The sequence below is a fragment of the Colletotrichum tamarilloi genome (genome assembly GCF_030869305.1).
Source record: "Colletotrichum tamarilloi strain Tom-12 chromosome Unknown Scaffold_13.1, whole genome shotgun sequence".
NCBI classification, from domain to species: domain Eukaryota; kingdom Fungi; phylum Ascomycota; class Sordariomycetes; order Glomerellales; family Glomerellaceae; genus Colletotrichum; species Colletotrichum tamarilloi.
The window spans coordinates 314997-335845 of NW_026849396.1; the positions used below are offsets into that span (position 1 = coordinate 314997).

General features: G+C 59.0%; 8 protein-coding genes across 8 annotated transcripts; 4 read left to right on the forward strand and 4 right to left on the reverse strand.

Moving 5' to 3' along the window:
- Window positions 1–1369: 1369 nt before the first annotated feature.
- CTAM01_05210 (peptidase M16C associated) lies at window positions 1370–4429 on the reverse strand (the record flags this gene model as incomplete). The annotated part of the gene is made up of 2 exons (XM_060521240.1): window positions 1370–4097; window positions 4143–4429. 2 exons carry the CDS (start codon window positions 4427–4429, stop codon window positions 1370–1372), a joined length of 3015 nt encoding a protein of 1004 aa, XP_060384046.1.
- A 958-nt stretch (window positions 4430–5387) lies between these two features.
- On the forward strand, window positions 5388–7086 carry CTAM01_05211 (myosin-like coiled-coil protein; the record flags this gene model as incomplete). The annotated part of the gene is made up of 5 exons (XM_060521241.1): window positions 5388–5735; window positions 5789–6052; window positions 6107–6255; window positions 6301–6544; window positions 6598–7086. The coding sequence occupies 5 exons, from the start codon at window positions 5388–5390 to the stop codon at window positions 7084–7086; spliced, it is 1494 nt and encodes a 497-aa protein (XP_060384047.1).
- A 1167-nt stretch (window positions 7087–8253) lies between these two features.
- CTAM01_05212 (uncharacterized protein) lies at window positions 8254–9591 on the forward strand (the record flags this gene model as incomplete). The annotated part of the gene is made up of 1 exon (XM_060521242.1): window positions 8254–9591. The coding sequence occupies one exon, from the start codon at window positions 8254–8256 to the stop codon at window positions 9589–9591; it is 1338 nt and encodes a 445-aa protein (XP_060384048.1).
- Window positions 9592–10219: 628 nt separating this feature from the next.
- Window positions 10220–11272, forward strand: CTAM01_05213 (2-nitropropane dioxygenase; the record flags this gene model as incomplete). The annotated part of the gene is made up of 1 exon (XM_060521243.1): window positions 10220–11272. One exon carries the CDS (start codon window positions 10220–10222, stop codon window positions 11270–11272), a length of 1053 nt encoding a protein of 350 aa, XP_060384049.1.
- Window positions 11273–11401: 129 nt separating this feature from the next.
- Window positions 11402–12157, reverse strand: CTAM01_05214 (uncharacterized protein; the record flags this gene model as incomplete). The annotated part of the gene is made up of 1 exon (XM_060521244.1): window positions 11402–12157. The coding sequence occupies one exon, from the start codon at window positions 12155–12157 to the stop codon at window positions 11402–11404; it is 756 nt and encodes a 251-aa protein (XP_060384050.1).
- A 2332-nt stretch (window positions 12158–14489) lies between these two features.
- CTAM01_05215 (DNA polymerase alpha/epsilon subunit B) lies at window positions 14490–18036 on the forward strand (the record flags this gene model as incomplete). Its single annotated transcript, XM_060521245.1, has 7 exons — window positions 14490–14708; window positions 14757–15259; window positions 15310–15684; window positions 15774–15817; window positions 15876–16452; window positions 16505–17819; window positions 17866–18036. 7 exons carry the CDS (start codon window positions 14490–14492, stop codon window positions 18034–18036), a joined length of 3204 nt encoding a protein of 1067 aa, XP_060384051.1.
- A 162-nt stretch (window positions 18037–18198) lies between these two features.
- Window positions 18199–19623, reverse strand: CTAM01_05216 (micro-fibrillar-associated protein 1; the record flags this gene model as incomplete). Its single annotated transcript, XM_060521246.1, has 1 exon — window positions 18199–19623. The coding sequence occupies one exon, from the start codon at window positions 19621–19623 to the stop codon at window positions 18199–18201; it is 1425 nt and encodes a 474-aa protein (XP_060384052.1).
- A 364-nt stretch (window positions 19624–19987) lies between these two features.
- CTAM01_05217 (uncharacterized protein) lies at window positions 19988–20601 on the reverse strand (the record flags this gene model as incomplete). Its single annotated transcript, XM_060521247.1, has 2 exons — window positions 19988–20526; window positions 20577–20601. The coding sequence occupies 2 exons, from the start codon at window positions 20599–20601 to the stop codon at window positions 19988–19990; spliced, it is 564 nt and encodes a 187-aa protein (XP_060384053.1).
- Between the last annotated feature and the right edge of the window lie 248 nt (window positions 20602–20849).

Genomic DNA, 20849 nt, shown 5'->3' on the forward strand with positions numbered 1-20849 from the left:
TTGTAGTTGTGGGTGTGATGGAGACAATCAACCCTAACTATCCGTTTCAAACGCCGCATCTCCACGACCAAGAGGACAACAACAACAACACCAAGTTGGCAGCTGCTTGACAAACGGAATACCTCGCCCGTGTTGGCAAAAGTAACGAGACCGGTCCCGTCCCGTCCAGACCGCCGTCTATGCCTGTGTCTCGCTTGCGAGCCTGTGTTCCAACCTTAGTTCTGAAGGGAAAGAAATTCCCTCAACGCAGTGTTCCACTCGGACAGTTGCCAGAATTAGCCTGATTCTTTCCCCCATGCCATGCCACTCGTCCAAAGCAGCACATGTACGGGCAGCCGGTTTAGCTTCTGTCACAAATCGCTGACTGTCGATGGCACTCTGTCTGTCACGCACCGTCTACCCAGACGGCCGCCCGCTTTGGACGAAATCATGGCAGAGAGACAGCCGGCACACCTCTACCGTACGGCAGTATTGGGAGCCCAGAAGCATGTGCCTCTCCCGCACACCATGTTCTAGATCTCACCGGCGCATAGTCACGGCACTGCTCACCCGCCTACTGGTAGAATCCCCCTCCAAGTCCCAAGTTGTCTCTGGGCTGCCTCCCATTGAACATCCACTCGGGATGCCCCCCCGGCGACCCCAAGCCTTTCCACGAGCCGCAGTCCCAAAGTCGAAATTCAAACTTCCATTGCATTATGGCCCAGAATCTCGAGAAGAAGAAAAAAAACCAATACAATTGTGGCGCTGTGCCTTGGAGGTGACGTATGCGGGGCATTCTCTCTCTTGTGAGCCAATTGTATTCTCTCCCATTCTTCTCTCATTTTTGCCCATATTATATTCCGTAGTCCATCCCGAGCATCTCCCGTTTAGTCAATCTGCTTGGATTTGCTGGCGTGTAATTGGCTGCACTTGATTGGCTCTCCATCTCTCTGTCTCCCGCCGCATACCAATGAAGTACCCCAGGCCTCACCAGCAACATCAACGTCGCATGTACTCTGCGCCTTAGTCCGACGATCCAAAGCTGAGGATGCCGGGTCTGATAGCACGAGCCTTTTTCTTGAGCCGGTTATCCCGTACGAATCGTAAAGGCTACCCTGGCTCAAGATAGTTTCCTTCGTCTTGCGTTGTCTAGTGGTCTCCAAGCCATTGAGAAGTGGCAGGAAGACGTATCGTATCTGAACGCGTCGGTAGGTGTCTAGGCTAGAAGAAGAAAAGGACAGACAGACAGGAAAGACCTCATACAGTTGCTTCTATTCAGGAGGTGGGTATAATGTTACAACATGGGTGCTGTACAGATATGGTTACAGATCTGACCGGAAGGGTTTCCCCCTTTCTACGATCTCTATGGTACAAACCGGTCGCGTACGGCTCACTCGGAACCAATGTCCATCTCGTGAATCTTCCAGGTGCCGTCCACCCACGGGCGCTTCTCGCCCAAGAAGGCGACTCTCTCATCCTCCTTGGCGAGGGCCTCGACAATATACTTTTGCGCCACCTCGCGCACCTGGTCCTTGGAGACGTCAAGCAGCTGCTCGCGGCGCGTCTGCTTCATCTCCTCTGTGATGCCGGACGTGAACCGGCCCATGCCCTCCGAGTTGACCGACTGGGGCGCGTCGACGCCCTGGAACACGGAAATCTTGGCCTCCTCGAGGTCGCGGTCCGCCCACGCCTTGTCCGCGGCCCAGCGGCCGGCGTTGCGCATGATGGAGAGTGTGTTCTGCGGGTTGGGGTCGCGGTACGAGTAGAACCCAAAGAGGCCGTCCAGTCCCCTCGAGTACGCCCCGCCGCCGTAGGCGCCGCCCTTTTCGCGGATCTCGTGGTGGAGGTGCTTGTGCGTGAGGAGCTGCGCCAGGATCTGCAGCGGCGCGCCATCGGCATGCGTGTACGAGACGGTGGGCACCGCCAGCGAACCGTAATAGACCTGGTACGGTAACGGGAAGAAGGACTTGATGTTCTTCTGCAGCGTCGCTGGCTTCTGGGTCGACGGCAGGGGCAGGTCCTTGGGGAGGGTCGACATGAAGCTAGTCAGGGCGTTGAGGTTGGCGCCCGTGCTCTCTGCCCCGCAGGTGAGCGCGGTGCGGAAGTTACCACCGGCGAGCGCGATTTTCTGGATCTGCTTGAGCTTGTCAATGACGTCCGCCAGACCATCCGTTTCGGGACGATTGGCAAGCGACGTGACGAGCTTGACCTGCGAGAGGCCGCCAATCTGCTGTCTGAACCAGGCGTTCCGCGTGAGTCCGGCTTCCGCGAACCCGCGGGCGTACTGGTGGCCGGATGAGGCAATATCGTTGACCACGCCGTCGGCAGATGCCTGGAGCAGCTGTCTGATGCGCAGGGCGGCCTCCGGGCTGTCGAAATCCGTGTCTTGCACGAGCTTGCGCAATATGTCAAACATAACGGGGACGTTTCTGTCCAGCGCCATGCCCGTAAACATCAGCCCCTCGCTCGCCTGGTGGAAGTCGGTGGGCGAGGGCGTCGAGTGGTATCCGACAGACACGCCTCCCGTCTTGAGCTTGATCAGGTCCTCGAGCTGCTCCATGGACATGTCCTTGGTGCCGAGCCGCATGATGCTGTCGGAGAAGAGGGGGATTAACTCTCTGAGCTCGTCTGGCAGGTTCTCCAGGCTGTTGATGGCTCTGAAGTAGGTGAGGCCGTTAGTCGGGGCCTCGCGCCACTGGATCTTGACGCCGTTGGCCGTCTCGTCGCGCACAACCACGGGCTCCTTGCTTCGGGGGATGTCCTTGACGTGGACCGTCGGCAGACAGCTCAGGTCTTCCGTGTTGGACTTGCCCTGCTCGACGAGGAGGTCCAGCTCGCGCTGCTCAAACTTCTTGCGGGCCGCCTCGTCGCCGCCAGCTTCCTGGGAAGCCTGCTTGATCTTGGACGCCAGCCTCTCCTTCTCCTCGCGCGCGAGGTCTTCGCTAAACGTGGTTGACGGCGACATGGTGAAGGACAGGGTGTTGTCGTTCAACAGGTACTTGTCAATCAGGCTTTCCAGGTACCCGCCCTTGGCGAGCGCAGTCTCAAAGGCCGAAATGGTGTCGTTCCACGCCAACGAGTCAAAGGGGTCGACGCCCGTGAACCACTTGGGCTTGAGTCTGTGGAGCATCGACATGCCAAAGTTGGCCGTCTTGTGCTTCAACGCCAGCTCCAGCTGGTGGAGGGATCCGTCAATCTTTGTTCTGTCGAACCCCTTTTGCCGGACTTCCTGGAGGATGCGCTGAACTTCGGCCTTGAGCTTGGGCACGTCGGCCTCCTGGACGCCGGTCAAGCCGATGGAGAAGATGCCCAGTTTGGCGGAGCTGTCGTAGCCGGCGTTGGGGCTAAAGTCTGTGCCGAGACCGGCCTCGATCAGCCCGCGGTACAGGGGAGATCCGTAGCCGTCCATCAACAGAGTAGAGAGCAGCGCCAGGGAAAAGGACTCGACAACGTCGGACGAGTCTCCCATGATCCACGAGACGGACGTCTTGTACTGCCTGTCGGGGTCTACCAGGGGGTCGAGAGGGCCCTTCACGGTGACCTCCCTAGGCCCGGAGGCCAGATTGATCGGCTGGTGAATCGTCTTGTCCTCCTGTATCCTCTCGAACGCGCTGAGCTGGGCGTTGACCTCTTGCAGGTGGTCCGACAGGGGCATGTCTCCGTACGTGAACAGCTTCGCGTTGCTCGGGTGGTAGTGCTCCGCGTGGAACTTGCGCAGCTGCTCGTACGTTAGGTCGGTGATCTTTTGCGGGTCGCCGCCAGAGTTGTTGATATCGGGGAAGATGTGGTCCTGGAACCGAATGTAGAACAGGTAGCCGGCGTCCGACATCTGGCCCTTCATCTCGTTGTAGACGACGCCCTTGAAGACGAGGTCGCTCTCCTCGCCATTGGCGGCCTGCGGGTTCTCCGGTCCGATGCGCCATCCCTCCTGGGTGTAGTCGGACTCCTTGAGCAGCGGATGCAGTGTCGCGTCCATGTATACCGACATGAGGTTCTTGAAGTCCTGGGAGTTGGTTGTCGCAAACGGGTAAAAGGTGTGGTCCGATGCCGTGAAGGCGTTCATGAAATTGGACAGCGTCCTCGGCAGCATCTTGAAGAAGGGATCGCGAATGGGATATCTAGATGGTCAGCAGGGTAAGGCATGTAGGGCACAGTGAACACACCTCTGACTGCCGCACAGCGTGGTGTGCTCCAGGATATGGGGCACACCCGTGTCGTCGGGAGGGTTCGTCTTGAAGCCGATGGAGAAGACATTGTTGCTGTCGTCGCGGGCAATGTGTAGGTAGTCTGCGCCAGTCTTGTCGTGTTGCAGGTGAAGAGCCGTCAGCTCCAGCTCCGGCACGTGCTTTGTCCTCAGGAGTGTGAAGCCATGGAGCTTGTCGCCGGGCTTGGGATACTGGGAGAGCTCGGTCACGGCTTTCTTGGCCGTGTTGACGGCGTTGCGCAGCATGTTGACGAGTGGGAGTTGTTTGCAGAGGATCAGAGCCTCATTCCGGAGGGAGAAGAAGACGGGAGCTTCGTTCTAAGAATGACTGAACGGCCTACGGTCGAGGAACCACTGTGGAGCGGGAGGCGATTCGCAGCTTTCGGCTGGCTTCTGGCTGGAAATTTTTAGGCGTTGTCGGTGCTGGCCTGCCGCTATTCGTCATCACACAGGGCATGTGGGGTCCGCATTCACCAAAACGTTCTCTGAGGCACTACCGGGTCAGTGGGCCTGGGCCTGCGTAACGCATTAACGAGCAGCTAACACGGTGCAACCGACAACAGCGACGCCGCCCGGTAGATTGGCACGTCGTCCGCTAGGCAAGTACCTCCATCGCCCTTTCTCCGGGTGCACTTTATTCTCCTCCCTTCCACGCCCGCCAACGGAAATTGGGAAATCGCGAATTCCAAAAGGCGACCAGTGGGATCGTGGGCAATTCGTTTTCTTACTGCGGACTCTACCCAATATATCGGTATCCGGATTGATTATCCGTACTTGGACCTTTCCCCGCCCTGACCCAAGGTACTCGACGGGTAGGTACAACGAGGCCTGCAGCAAGTCTCTCCTCCACCCGTTTTTCTCGAGTACAGTGGCATTTCTAATGCGCACGCCTGAACCACGCAGACACCACGCTACCTACCACACCCTAAGGCACCTCACCCTAGCCCGTCGTTCCGTCCAACGTCGAAAATCTGCAAAGGAGGTCAATGAAGGGGAAACCGACGACGAGAGCACACGAACCGACTGCTGGCTCCGAACATTGCGGTTGAGACTGCCGCGGGGAAACCAGGGACCCGACTTGACGCCCACGACGACTCGTTTTTGCGACGCCGACCCGCTCGATCGATCGAACTCGGATGCGAATTCGTCGCCGACGACACGGAAGGAACACATAAAACCGCTACCCCTCCTGCCCGCCGAGTAAATGCCCCTCAGCCAGGCCGACGCCGACATGTCCAACGGTCAAGATGGTCACGCCCACCCGCCGGCGTCCCTGAAGAAGGGAAAGCAGAAGAAGGCGGTCGACTCGAACGAGTCTGCAAAGCTGCTCGCGCAACGCATCTCGCAGCTAGAGCAAGAATCAGCTGGAGAGAAGGATCAGGAAGCTGAGATTGGTGCGTACCGCCTCCCATCGTGCCTTACCCCTCCTGGAGGCCGGAGGGGCCGAGTCGCGCGTTTGCCCAAGTCTGCGAAGGTCGTGGCCACGATGATCACGGTCACGGTCACGGTCATGGTCATGATCAGGCGCAGGCGGGAGCCTCTCGTGCTGGCGGTTCGTGGGGTTCTATTTCTGCAGTGGCGGGGCTAACGGCAACAGAGCGCGAGGTCAAGCGTGCGAACCGCGATTTGGCCCAACAGGTGGCAAAGATGAGCGATCTGCAAAAGATTGAGCACCTCACCCGTCGGTCCAGCGAACTGCTAGCCGACATGCGCCGTGTGGAGCGCGAGAACCAGAAGAACAAGAAACGTGGAGACGCCCTGCAAAAGGAAAAGGATGCGAATCGCACCGAGCTCAGCAAGACGGTCGGCCTGAAGGAGAAGCTCGAGAAGCTCTGTCGCGAACTGCAGCGGGACAACAATAAGTACAAGGTTTGCGGCCCCCCTTCGCCAGCGGACGGGGCACGGCTGACCTTGTGTACCTAGAACGAGAACAAGACCCTCCAGGACAACCTGAAGCACAACAGCTCTGCGTACGATGAGAAGCACGCGGCCCTGCTTGCCAAGCTGGAGGGGATTCAAGAAGAAAAGGACCATCCGCGGAAGCAGGTTGTGGACATGAGCGTTGACACCTTGTATGTCACTTGCCGTCGTTGTTGCGCTGGACTAACCCCTTGCAGATTCAAGAACCGGTTCAAGTCCTTCATTGAGCAGTACGAGTTGCGTGAGCTGCACTTCCACTCCACAATGCGCACCAAGGAGCTGGAGGTGCAATACAACATGGCGCGCTACGAACGAGAGAAGAAGCTCGCAGAGGCCGAGTCGACGAGAGCGCGGAATCTCCAGGCGCAGGTTCAGACCTTTACCAAGACGGAGACGGAGCTTCGGAATCAACTCAACGTCTACGTGGACAAGTTCAAGCAGGTATGATGACTGATGAAAAGTTGCAGAGGTTTGGGCTGAGCTTTTGCTGACAGATCAAGGTTGAGGACACGCTCAACAACAGCAACGACCTCTTTCTCACGTTTCGGAAGGAAATGGAGGACATGTCCAAGAAGACGAAGCGGCTGGAGAAGGAGAACGAGACGATGAAGCGCAAACACGAGGCGACGAATGCCAACATCATCCGCATGGCCGAGGAGCGCGAGGACTGGCGCAAGAAGGCGGCCGAGGCGATCAAGAGAGCCGAGAAGCTTAGAAGCATTATCGAGCAGATGCAGCAGCAGGGCCGCAAGGTTCCGCCCGGAGCAGCGGCGACACTGGAGAGTTGCTACTCGGACAGCAACGGCCACATGGACGGGGACGGCAGCGACTACTCGGACGACGAGGAGGAGGAGGGCGAGGAGGATCCGAGCGAGTTTGACGATGATACGGAGGAGGAGCCCCAGCCTGGAGAGCCAGAACCCCCCAGACCCTACGGTCCAGAGAGACCACCAGTACCCCAAGCTGCAACGAACGGCCACTAGGAATCCGGACAGAGCGTTTCGGGGGCTACACCGGTGGGGCCTGCGTTCGATGCCCAGTCCACCAGCGAGACGGCCGCCATCTTGCCCATGTGGCATCACAAGAAGAAGCACGTGTCTCTCAAGCAGAAGACTGGCCGTGTTCTTTCACGAGTCGGGCAGTTCTGCCAGGCAAAGATGAATGCGCTGTTGTCGGTCTTCTCTTAGGACCTTTGTGCGCTGCATTCTTGGCCTGGCACTCATTGACCTCTTTCAATGGGTTTGGCTGGCACGAGGGGCATGGCAGTCATGATTTCTATGAGCAAACAAGCACAGGGGTTGAGATGATGATGGTCCTTGGCAAGCTCTGTCTAGATTAGCAGCGTTCGGCGTCTGTAGTGGTTCGGAATACAATCAATCTCCACGTGCTTTTGTTTGGCAAAGTTTACAGAGTCTCGGGGACTGTACCCCAAAGTCAAATGTTGCGAGGCCCAAAGTTTATAAATGACGATGCATTCCCGATACCTTGAAGGGGTGACGTCGATCTCCAGGGGTCTCACCAGAGGCTAAGCCACAGTTGGTCAGCAACCTGGCGGGAGGTCTGCAATTTCCCCGGATCCACAAAGTCAATCCCACCCAAAGGTGCCTTGGGGGTGCCTTATCCGTCCGGAAAGTCTGCGATAAGGGGCTACCAGCCACAGATAGTGCCACCGCACCTGCCATGGCCCATGGACCTTGACAATCCGAAAGTCCACTGCACTGGGCTTGCATCAGCACCCGCACCCGCAGCTGCAGCGAACCCCAAGGGCCCCCGAGGGAGTGCCACCCTGACTGCCTACGCCTACGCCTGCGCCTGCGCCCGCGCCCGCGCCCGCGCCCGCCTGCTGCAACCAGCGGAATGTTGAGCCCAACTTTTGACAGCTGAGGTGAGGCTGCCTTTTGTTTCCGGCGCACTTGAAACCAACCGTTACTCGCCCAATCCACGTCCCATGGCTCCCTTCGCCTCTGGACTTTTCTTCAACTGAATATCCATCACCAGCAATTCGATAACGAGGGCCTCGACATTTGCCCTTTGCTTGCACCCCGGGTCGAGGCCGCGCCGATCGTTTAAAAATCCGCTTCCTTCCCTTTGGTTCCCTTCTTGATGCCCGCGACGTCATCCCTCGACACCCTGCAGCAGCCATCACCACCATGGCCTTCTTGGAGGACCCGCGGCTGCGCCAGCGATGGAACCAAATCTCCCACAACGCCGGCGAGGTGACGGAGAACGCCGCCGCCGGCATCTGGAGCTTCCAGCACCACTACATCAACCCGTGTCTCGCCTCCCTCGCCGCCTCCCTGGAGCAATGCGCCAACCCGTGTCTTGGCGACCGCGAGGAGCGGGCGAGGAGGCGACGGGAACGAGATCGCGCGGGCGGGAGGGCCGAATACAGCTTCGACTTTTACGACGACTGGTACGCCGAGGACCAGGACGGAGGGTTCCTGGGCGGCTGGGGCAACGACGACTGGGACCGCCTGCTCGCGGGCACGGGGTCGCAGCAGAAGAACAACACGGGGGGCGGCGAGGTGCAGCAGGATCAACCGAAACGAAAACGCGGCATGAGCTACGGCACGCGGGGCAGAGGGAGCAAGGCGCTCGAGTCCGATCCGACGGTGATCCCCAGCACGCAGCCCATTGGGTTCCTGGGCAAGCTACCGTGGAAGCTGGGCAAGACGCTCCGCTACAAGCCGAGCGCGGCGGATTTGCAGGATCACCCGCGGCAGCACGGCGAGATGGGCATGGGCGAGACGGAGCCGCTGCTTGCGCACGATTCTGATGACGACGATGATAACGACGGCCACGACGTCTTCCAGAGCCGGACCGCCAAGACTAGAAATCGCAGCGGGACGACGGGGTCCGGGGTGTCGTCGGATTCGTACCGGTCACGGGGCGACTTGTTCCCCAGCGACGGCGAGGGTGAGGAGGACGCCGTGCCGTTTGACGACGAGTTCATGGTCCTGGACAAGGTCCGAGACGACCGCAGCAGCAGTAGGACAAAGGCGAGCAAGGGCAAGCGGCGGGCCGACGGACGGCCCATATCGCGGACGGTGTCGAGGGCGACGATCGATTCCAGCCATTCCATGCTCAGTCCCAGCGTGCGGCGGAGTTCGACGAGCGGGCCCACGACGCCGGATACGCCCGTCGCGCCGTCCATGGAGGCCTCGATGGAGGAGCTGCAGAGGGAAGAGGAGCGCATCAGGAGAGAGGAGGACGACGAGGTCGAACGCAAGCGGCAGGCGGCGCTGCAGCTTGCGTCGGAACGGGGGCTGCACGAAGCCGGGGAGGAGCCGACGTCCGAGGAGCGGGCAGCGTCCGAAGTGGATTACGCCAAAAGTGACGAGGTGGACTACGTGTCAGACTCTCCGAGTCAAAGATCGCCGCCGAGGTCTACGCACGGCGACGACGCGCCCGTCATCCGGTCCACCACACAAGAGCAGTACATACGGACCGAGGAGTTCGTCCCGGCGCGTCTACCGAGCTTTCGATAGACCAGAGTGCCCAGGGGACGTGTACAACGTGGTTCTTATTGTATACTAGTTGGGCGACGCCAACGATAATCATGTCATAACGATACCAATGCAGGGAGATGAGGGCAGCATTTCAATAGAAGCAGTGCATGGCGCGGCGCACTCAATTTGACTTTTTTCCCCCTTCGTGCCGTGATGTCGTGACTGCTGGGCCTATTATCCATGACGGAAGGACGGTCGGACGGAGGACGGAGCAGAGAATGGCCGACTCACATGCCGCTGTGGTTGCCCGTTTCAGGCCGCTCGGGGGCCGGAGGTAGGGGTCGGGGTCACGGGCGGGCGAGCTGCTGTCCCAACAAGGCAATTGCCTCGGTGTGAATTCCCCGCAAAGAGCTCCCCCCAATCGCCCCCAACCCCACACTCTTCACCCCGGATTTACCTAGGTGCTTCGGCACGACTACTCGACTACTAGCTCCAGGCGTGTCATTGAGCTCCCTTTTATTCCCAACCTCTTGGCTGTTTATTGCGCTTTCTTGATTTGTACATCACTTTACGCTTCCTCTATGCGCCATTTGCCATTTTGAGAACCAGAGAGCGACTACCAGCACAACTCCTCGCCAAGACCAGTGTAAGACAGACCATAGTCAAGATGGCACCCTCCGGCCCCATCACAACACCCATAACCCAGCTCCTGGGCATCCAGCACCCGATCCTCCTCGCCGGCATGGCCCGCACCTCGGGCGGCCCCCTGGCAGCAGCCGTCTCCAACGCCGGCGGCCTAGGCGTCATCGGCGGCTTCCAATACACCCCCGACCAACTCCGCGAGATCATTGCCGAGATGAAGGCGAACTTCAAGTCCCCCGACTTGCAGTTCGGCGTGGACCTCGCGCTGCCGCAGGTCGGCGGGAACGCGCGCAAGACGAACCACGATTACACGGGCGGCAAGCTCGACGAGCTCATCGACATTACGATCGCCTCTGGCGCGCGGTTGTTTGTGAGCGCCGTGGGGGTTCCCCCCAAAGAAGTGATTGAGAGGTTGCACGCGGCGGGGATTTATGTCATGAATATGGTCGGGCATCCGAAGCACGCTGTGAAGGCGCTGGATTTGGGGGTGGATATTATCTGCGCGCAGGGGGGCGAAGGGGGCGGACACACGGGAGACGTGGCGAACTCGGTGCTCATCCCCGCGGTGGTGGACGTCGCGAGGCGGTATAAGCCGCCCATGCTCAAGGGGTCCACGGCGTTGGTGATCGCCGCGGGCGGGATGTACAACGGCCGCAGCCTGGCGAGTTCGCTGATGCAGGGGGCCGTCGGCGTGTGGGTCGGCACGCGGTTCGTGGCGAGCGTGGAGGCGGGTTGTAGCCAGGAGCACAAGGAGGAGGTGGTGTCGTGCGGGTTCGAGGGGACGGAGAGGACGCTGGTGATTAGCGGGCGGCCGCTGAGGATGAAGACGAATGAGTATATCCGCGGGTGGCACGCGCGGCCGGAGGAGATTAAGAGGTTGACGGAGGGCGGGACGGTGCCGATTGAGCATGATTTCGAGCAGGGGCGGGAGGACATTGAGATTCCGCATCTGATGGGGCAGGTTGCGGGCGCGATCGATAGGATTCAGCCGGCGGGGGAGATTGTGGAGGAGATGGTGAAGGAGGCGGCTGAGCAGTTGAGGCTCGGGGAGGTTTATCTTGGATGGAGTAAGCTCTGAGGGTTTGTAGGATGGTGTACGAGTTTAGAATCAAGAAGATTGACTACATGGAAATGGGTATTGTGATGTCGTGTCGATGGATCATTACGCTTCGTCCTCCGTCTCCGTTATTGTCTCTGCCTCTGGAGCTCAGATGAACTCCCCCACGCGGATCCGCGTCTTCCCCCACCCCTCGGCCAACTCTCTCACTTCTTCCCCTATTCTATCCGCCTCCTCCTTCAAGTACCCAAGCCGCAGCTGAACCTCCTCGGGCGTACACAGCTCCCGGATCTCAGGAAGCGGCGCAGGAATCCTGCTGCCTGTCTTCGTCCCGCTCAGCACCAGCGTCAAGGTCTCCAACCCAGCCCGGTACCGACACTTCAACCACGAACCCGGGTTCCGAAACGGCTCCTCGCACACGACAATGACGTGCCTCGCCCCGCGAACAGGGAATCCGCCGCCACCCTTGCCCTCCACGACGGCAATGCTGTCCCGCAAGAAATCGATGTAGATCCGCCTGTCGCCCCAGGTGTTTAGCCGGACGAGTGTATACCGCCGCAAGGCCTCGTACCGCGCCTCACGGTTCACTGCAAGTAAAGTCGGGTTCGGCGCATGTGTTGCGAGGAGCGTCCGCGGGTGGTCGCAGGCGTGCTGCCAGATTTTGAGGCGGAGCTCGGCTGGCAACCGGGAAAAGGGGTGGAAGGTGTGTTCGGGCCCGTGGACCTGAAGGCGCAGGCCCTCGAGGTGGTTGGAGAGGCTCGCTGTTGTGCGGTGGGCATCCGTGGTGAGGACGGAAGTTATTGTCTGGGTGAAGTGGGCGAGGAAGACGAAGGGGAGGAAGGGGAGAGGCATTTCGCAGGTGGGACGGCTTGTTGCCTCCCATTTGAGCTTTTGGGCGAGGGACATTGTGAATTGAGGTGCGGGTTTGCCGTGAGGTTGCTATTTGTATGTTTGAATAGGGGCTCCGATATGTCCGACCTCCTATTTTCGTACGTGGTCCTCACGGCGGGTCGCCAGCACGAAAAGGGGCGGGCCTTCTCCTTAAGACTATTCAGTCCGGCAGGTCAAACTTCAATGGCTAGCGGGAATGTCGACAAGCGGGTAGAGAGATCGCCGACTTTGTCTAGAAAGCGACCCGGTGGCTTTGTTGATGAACCCGGGGCTGCGGTGCTGCCGGCGCAGAATCAAGCCACCAAAAGAATAGCCAAACGGCAATACGCTGCTTTGGTGGATTCCGGTCTAGATTTGCGCACCCGATTGTCGTCTTTCCGCGGAAACTGTGGGAGCAAGTGGCTGGTGGGCTCGTTCTTTGAATCAAGTATGTCCAGACGAAGTTAGTGCCGGAGGCTGGTGAGCGGCCTTCCTTTGTTCTGGTGGAGAGGGCCACTGAATAGGCGGCAAAGATTTTGTAATCTTTGGGCGAGGGACGAGGCGCGCGCTGGCGAGCGATGCCGAGGTGATGAGTCCTATTTGTATTCTAAGTTGACTTGATGGTGTTGCAGTGTCTCGGATAGGATAGATGGATCGATCTGATCTGGGCACTTGCATGGCGAGGCGCGGAAGGCGTGGTTACACGTCAACTCACGCCATCACTGTGGCGTTCTCGATGTCTGCTTCGATGTAAAGGAGTCTCGTACTTTGCCTGCGTCCGGCATGAAAGGTCCGTCGCAGAACAGCCGCCATCCTGAAGAACTCCTTCTTGGCAACCCTGTATTCGATGACCGCCATAGGCTTCTGGGTGAGGTGGAGGGGTTCGCTTGCCTGGATGGCAAAGGTCACGCCAAAGAAACGTCAGACTGTCTCAGACACTCCTGTCTCGCCGTTGCAGCTGACTGGATTTCGGTGGTTGGCAGACTGGGAACGTCGACCCCAGGGAGCGGTTCAAACGGCCTGTATCTGAGTCACCCGAGACAGGGCCAGCATCATCGGCATTCCGGTTCGACGACACATGGCGATTCCAAAGCTTGGCTGTTCAAGACATATGTGCCGGGGTCGTAACTTCGATTGCGATGCTACGAAGCATGTGAAGGCGTGGATTTCCAAGACGAGTTTGGGCCTTGGGATTTGGTTCTGGTGCGGCAAGGGGCAGATGTGCTCGGAGGCGATTAAATGCTCTTGCAGAGTCTCAGATGCCTTGGTGTGGACAGGTGTGCTCCCCCTCTCCCGCCAGATCGTAGGATGCTCTGATGATCCGCCGTCCGATGTTGTTTGGACACACCACACATCTTCAACTTGTTCAATAGTCAGAATTCCCGTAGTCTAATTAGAAATTGGTTTCCGACTGATGGCGACCAAAGCCAAAGCCTGCGGTTCAAGTTTCCGGGCTCTGGGGATGCCCACAATGATTAGCGAGAACCAGACGCAGAATGGGGGCAGCATAATTTCACGCACCTAGGCTTCCAAGAAGCTGTGCCATCTTTCATCGTTCCAGCGAGCAGCTTTTCCATCCATAGTTGGTTTCCTCGTAGCTCTGGACTCTGGACACGAGATATACGAGGGGTCCAACTGCACAAGGTTCGGCTGAGGATCCTATATTAATCTCATGAGAACTGCATTGACTGCTCGAATCCCTTTCCCCATAGTCTCTGTTGTTGTGTTTGGAGACGTCTTGGTCTCTATTGACGAGGGGTCGGTCTGCTGCCATTCCTTGAAGATATATGTTGTGTTTGTTGATCCAAGGACCGAAGTCTCCGTGATATCGTCGCTCGGCTCTGCTTGGCCATTTTCAAGGTTTATTCGTAAGGTGAATCGTTCAAGGACGCCTGATGGTCCAAAGTCGGTGTGTCTTGTGATGGCGGAGATACTCCCACTTCTTGGCCGAGAGATGGGCCCTAGACAGCCATACACATTGACGACGATGGCTAGCCAACACACGCGCTGTCTCTCGCCAAACGACGTCGCCGACGCGACTTGTAGAGGGGACCTTTGCGTTTGGTCCTGGCAACTGAAGTAGACGCATTCATAGGAGACGGAACAGATTCGCACCCGTCATTGAACAGGGGCCAAGAGTGACTCGTTCCTTCCCTCTGCCTACGTCTCTCCTTCCTTTTCAGCACGCAGCCAAACCCTCTCGCTTATAAAATCACCAGCGGCATCGGAATCTCTTCCATCTTTCCTCTCCGCCACAGAGAATATTCAGCGAACCATCTTCATCACAAGACCTGCCACCTTCGTCTCAGTAAGATCTAATCGTTCAAATTCACCCTCGTTCCAAATCACACTGCTTCGAATCATCACCATGTCTGTCACCAGCGGCACGTCCAGCAGGCCTCTGATCCGCAAGCCGGCCCCCCATGAGGCCGTCTTCTGTAGCGTCTGCAGCCGGAGATTCCCCAGCTTCGAGGAGCTGATGGGACACAAGCGCATGGCGATGCTGACCGAAGGAACCCACATCCACTGCGCCATGTGCACCCGCGACTTCAACAGCCAGGACGCCTTGAACAAGCATCTTCTGGAGGTGAGTGCAACCGGATCTCCAGCACTAAACATGGACTAACGAGAACAGGCACACCCTCAGGAGCAGAGCCTCACCTGCCCCGGCTGTCAGAAGAAGTTTGTCCGGTTGGCTGGGTGGATGAGACACCTCGAGCATGACGACTGCCCGGGAATTCGCCGCGCAGACGTCGACCAGAACCGCGCAAAGAAGCTCACCTTTTCCCATGAGCTCGAGAAGCGCAGCGGCTCCCAGTTCGGAGACTACTTCCCCGTGTCCCACCCCAGCGTCCAGTCCGCCTTCGAGGCGCAGTCCAACCTCGATGCCGTATCCACTGTGGACGCGCAGTCCGAGTTCGACGACAAGGCCTACATGGCCCATCCGTCCTTCTTCAAGCCCCAGGACTTTCCCAATCTGAAGGATGTCGCTGAGAGCCTGGAGAGCATCCAGCAGTCGGACGATGGCAAGAAGACAGTCGTGGACGACGTGAATAATCCGTCTCACCGGCTCTTCGATCCTAGAAAGTACTACAACACCCTCACGCGCAAGTACAAGTGTCCGCAGCCGTCCTGCAAGTTCGTGGCCCCTTCCCTAACCGCATGGCAAGATACTGACACCAGAACAGGAAGACATTCCCCAACAGCGGCGCTCTCATCACCCACATGAAGTCAGCGGCCTCGCACTACAATGCCAAGCTGCAGTGCCCCGGCTGTCTGCGCTACTTCAGGGATGCGTCGTCCTTGACCGCCCACTCCGAGTCGGAGTCGACCCGATGCAGCATCCGCAAGTCCGAAAACTACCGCTCCTACCTTGACCAGCTCACCGGAGGCATGGCGGACCTCGGCGCCAAGCACAAGGACGGTACTGTTAAGTATGAGGTCAGCACGGAGGCCGTCGTCAAGTTCGCTCCGTCTCGGATGGCCAGAACGGCCACGGAGGATTACATGGCACAGCAGGAGGCCGATCGTCAGGAGGACTGGGCTCGCAACAATATTGTCTGGTAGGGGTTTATTGGGGAGATGCCATCAGCGAGTGGTAGCGAAGCACGTTTAGGTATCCAAGTACGGATAGAAGAACCAAAATCAAGAGTCTAGCGGGCAAGAAGCTCGTCCACGAGGTGTCGTCGCAAAACCGTGCCAAATTTTCCCACACTGTATGCCCCGCCAACACTTTACGCGCCATCCCACCAAGACGCGCTCGTCGCGTCCCACCTAAATGTTCCGTCGTCAAACTTCCCGGCGCTCAACTTCACGGCACGTACAACAGCACCAGAAACAATGGCGGAAGCGGAATTGAAGGAGTTCTTCACCTCGGGAGACAAGGCTCTTGAGCCTGAAGTTCTCACCGAACTGCAGTCCCTATTGCGCCTGCACGACCTGTCCGCCGAGGACCTCTTTTACAAATGGGAGTCCTTCTGCATCAAGATGGACATGGACGCCATGAACCCCGACATTGTGCACGTGCGAAACTTCAAAAAGGATATCCAGGACGCACTGGAGAAGAGCAACCGACAGCAGACGCACATTAAGACGGAGAAGCGCAGTCACGGCACCCCGCGAGCCGGAAGAGGCGGCGGCGACGTCTTTGGCATGCTGGATGGACTGGTGCCCAGTACGCCGGCTTCAGGGAGGCTGAACAAGCCGAGCAGTCTGCGGAAGAAGACGCATGAGACGCCGACAATGTCGCGGGTCAAGGCCGAGATCCCCTCGAGCTCGCCAGACTACAAGGGCGCCTCCAAGATGGAGGAGCAGCTCAACGCAATGTCACTGTAGGAACGCAGGCCCTACACTTCACACAGACACTGACGATGGCAGACCCAGCTCGTTCAACGACCGACAGAACGCCGGCGAGACGGTGGAAGTGCTTAACGACCACCTCGACGCTCCCGAGCCGCCAATTTGCCCGTACCCCGAACCCCGCATCAAGTTGACGGCGGCGTCAGACCAGAAGAAGCTGGCGTACAAGCCCCTGGCGATGAAGTTGTCAGAGGCGTCGGAGATCCTCGATGACAGGATAGACGAGTTTATGCACATCATCCAGGACTACCACAAGCTGGACTTTTCAGAATTCGGCAACGCGGCGAGCCAGAGCACGACAGAGGTGATTGCCGTGGGACGCATCGCCTCGGATGCGCCAGAGGGAAAGCTGAACGCGGCGTCACTGGTGCTAGAGATGTCGAGACGGGTGGGCGGTGGTCTGCGAGCGCCCCTTAACATGCGCAACAAGGGGTACAGCTTCTTCCCCGGCCAGATTGTGGCCCTCAGGGGCATCAACACCTCGGGCAACGAGTTTGTCGTCGAGGATGTGCTTGAAGTGCCTCTTCTGCCCAACGCGGCTTCGACGCCGGCCGCACTGGCTGCGCACCGCGAGAAACTACGAGGCGACCCCGACGCCATGGACACCGACTCAGACCCGGCGCCCCTCAACATTCTCTACGCCTCCGGCCCGTACACGGCAGATGACAACCTCGACTTTGAGCCGCTGCACGCCCTCTGCGACCAAGCCGCCGACACGTACGCGGACGCACTGGTGCTGACGGGGCCGTTCATCGACAGCGAGCACCCTCTAATTGCGATAGGCGACTTTGACCTCCCCGAGGAAGCCGTCATCGAGCCGGACACGGCCACCATGTCGACCGTCTTCAAGTACATGTTCTCCCCGGCCCTGAACCGCCTCGTGTCCGCCAACCCCAGCATCACCATCCTCCTCGTCCCCTCGGTGCGCGACGTCATCGACAAGCACGTCTCGTGGCCGCAGGACTCGGTCCTGAAGAAGGAGCTCGGCCTCCCCAAGACGGCGAGGATCGTCACCAACCCGATGACGCTGTCCGTCAACGAGATGGTCATGGGCATCTCGTCGCAGGATATTCTCTGGCAGCTGCGGCACGAGGAGCTCGTTGGCGGCCGCCCCGCGGATCCGTCGCTGTTGTCGAGGCTTAGCAGGTACCTGTTGGAGCAGAGGCACTTTTTCCCGCTCTTCCCGCCGACGGACCGCCAGAAGCTGCCCAAGACGGGGACCGAGGAGGGCATCCCGCCTGGTGCCATGCTGGATCTTAGTTATTTGAAGCTGGGCGAGATGGTCAACGTTCGCCCTGATGTGCTCGTGGCGCCCAGCTTCCTGCCCCCGTTTGCCAAGGTGAGTCTGTCGACTGTATACTGTGGGATCATACTGACAATGTTAGGTCGTCGAGAGCGTCGTCGTGATCAACCCGGGCTACCTATCAAAGAGACGCGGCGCCGGCACGTACGCCCGCCTGACGCTGTTCCCTCCCAAGGCCGACGCGGGCCAGTCCGCGGCCGTGGTAAGCCACGGCGTGTTTGAGCGCGCGAGGGTGGAGATTAAAAAGATTTGAAGCGCACCTGCATGACGTTTACGATGGCAAAGGGTTTTCTTTCAAGGCCTCGGAGTTTGGTTGGGAGGGTATATTCAGCATGCGCTCGTAGTGAGCCTGATCAGGATACGCTTCTTAATACATTTTGCAATGACGACCAGTGTCTTTTCTCTTTTGGTGGGTTTATCTAGAGTCCACGCGCCTCCGCTTGTCGCTGTCGTAGCGCTCTCTCTCGCGTGACGGGCTGCGCTTCCGCCTATCCCTGTAGTCGTCCCGCGAGTCGCGGCGCGGCGACCTCGACCTCGACCGATCTCGACGGCGGTAGTCGTCCCAGTCTCTACGCCGGTCGTCTCTGTCGTCGCGATACCTATCACGATCACTTCTACCACCAGCTGAAGGCGCCTTGCGGTCACCCAAGGGAATGGCGTTGGCACCGTTAACCTCACGATCATTGTCCGACCGGAATCGCTCGTCCACATCCCTATCGAAGCCGCCTCTCCTCCGGTCACCACCACCACCCCCGCCACGCCGGTCATCGAACTCGCCCCATCGTCCGGTATCCTCGCTCTTGAGATCCTTGTACTTTGTCCCGCCCTTGCGCCCCAACTTCGTCATGTCGCGCTTCTGCAGATATTCCGGCAGCGCGCTGCGATCCTTGACATCATCCGCAATACGCATGCCCATGAGATCGCGCTTATCGAGCCCGTACGCCTTCGCCTCCTCGCTGTAGAACGCACCCTTGTGGTAGTACTTTTGCAGATACGACATCTTGCCCTTGGCGTCCTTTTCGTCCTGCTGCGCGGCAATCTTGTCCGCGTCCTCGGCGTCGCGCTCCTCTTGCGTGAGATTCTGCCGCCTCTCGCGCTCGGCGTACTCGGCCTCCTGCTCGGCGATGCGGTCGCGCTCGCGCTTGACGCGTTTCAGCTCGCGGAGGCGCCAGGCTGCGAGTTCGGCCTCCGGGTCCAGGTCGTCTGTCGTGTCGACGTCGGAGCCCGAGGCCTCGTCGTCGTCCCAGTGCTTTTTGCCGGCGGCGCGGGCGGCGAGGTCCTTTGCGATTTGTTCTTCGACGAGGGCGTCGGCGGCAGCTTTGCGGCGGGCCTCTTCTTCTGCCTGGCGCGTCTCGTCGTCTTTGGTGGACGACTGTCCTTTGGCGGCTGCCGCTGCTGCGTTGCGCTGGTTTTTTGGGATGAACTTGGGTCGGATCATGAGGCGGCGGGGTGCTTCTTCTTCGCTGCTGCTTTCCTCCTCGCTGGAGCTTTCTTCTTCGCCTTCATCGTCATCTTCCCCCTCTTCCTCTTCTTCTTCTGTGACGAAACCTTCTTCCGCAGCGAGCCGCTCCGCTTTCTCGCGCGCTATCCTCTGGTTCTCCTTGTCCTGCGCCTCGCGCCTCCGTTCGTCGAGGTTGACTTTGCTGACGTTGCTCGCGATCTTGGCTGCGCTCGATGCCTTTGGCGGCGGCTTGATCGCGCGGGCCTTGGTTGTGTCGTCGTTTGCCTTTTCTTCGTCATCGCTCGCGTCCGAGTCTGATGAGTCCTCTTGGGGGACGGCCTTGCCGGGGAAGTAGCGTCCCGGCTTGACCGGGTTCGCGGTCATGCGCTTGGGTGGCATCTTGTGGTTTGTGTGGATGGCGTGGATGGTGAATTGGATGACGTCCGGCAGAAAATCGAGGCTGCAAGGTACGGCACCTCAGGTCCCCTGGCGGAGGGACGGAACTGCACAAGTGTTTCCCCGCTGGGTGGCCCTGTAAGTTTAGCGTTTTTAGTGGACCTGGCGCTGTCGCAGAGCTTTTGGCCCCTCCAAGGCGTCCAAATTTGTGACCGACTGAGGCAGAAGGGCGGCATGCACTTTGCGTCGAGGCTTTCGAAAACTTTCAAGGACCTGCATGCAGAATGGTCATCATTGGGTATCTATCATGAGTCTCATAGCCCGAGGACCACCTCTCTGGGCAACCTGAACCGAAACTGACAACGGACTACAAAATCTCCTCGTCGAAATCGTCGTTTGCTGGGGGAGGTGCCGGCGCAGCAGCAGCTGGCGCAGACGCAGCGGCGACATCATCATCAGCGCCGTCCATCTCCTCGTCCGTCTCCCAGCCCTTGCCAGCAGCCACCTCGACGGTCCTGCTCTTCGTCTGCCTCTGCTCCACCTCGGAGTCCTCCTCGTCGGGGAACTTCTTGGCCGCAATGGCCCCCTTGTTAATGTCCTCCCACTGCTTGCTCCGCGTCTGGACCCTCCGCGCCCTGTCCTTGCTCTTCTCCGTCTTGGTCGAGGTCCGCCCCATGATGGCCTCGGCGCGGTCCGCCGCCTTTTCTTTCCTCTCCTTGGCCTTGGCGCTCATCTGCGCCTTGCGGTTCTTGGTCTTCTTGGACACACCAGAGTTGTGCTGGGCGTTGAGGACCGACGGCCGGAAGTCGGTCGCGGCGGCCGGGGCCTTGACTTCTTTGAGAGACTTGTCGGTGTCGATGTCGACGTCCGTCGCCCGCCTTGCGGCTCTCGAGTGGAGCGAGGGTTCTGCTTGTGTTAGACAGATGTCATAGTAAAAAGAGAGACTGCAGGCTCACGTCTATTCTTCTTGGATGCGCCCATCTTTGCGATCGTATCGAGTTCTGTGGTGTAGACTGCACCGCCAGACTCGCCGCGGTGTGGGGGATATAAAATTCCTTATCGACCTGCACGCTATCTTATCACGATAAGCGGGGCGATCACAAGCCTTGGGACCGCGCTCTGACCAATCCTTGTCGCAGCGTTGCCCCTGTGGAACCCCTGGTCCCGCTCAACTTTGGCATCTTTCCTTCTAGCACTGCCGCGACGCCTCAACACCATCCGTGCAGACA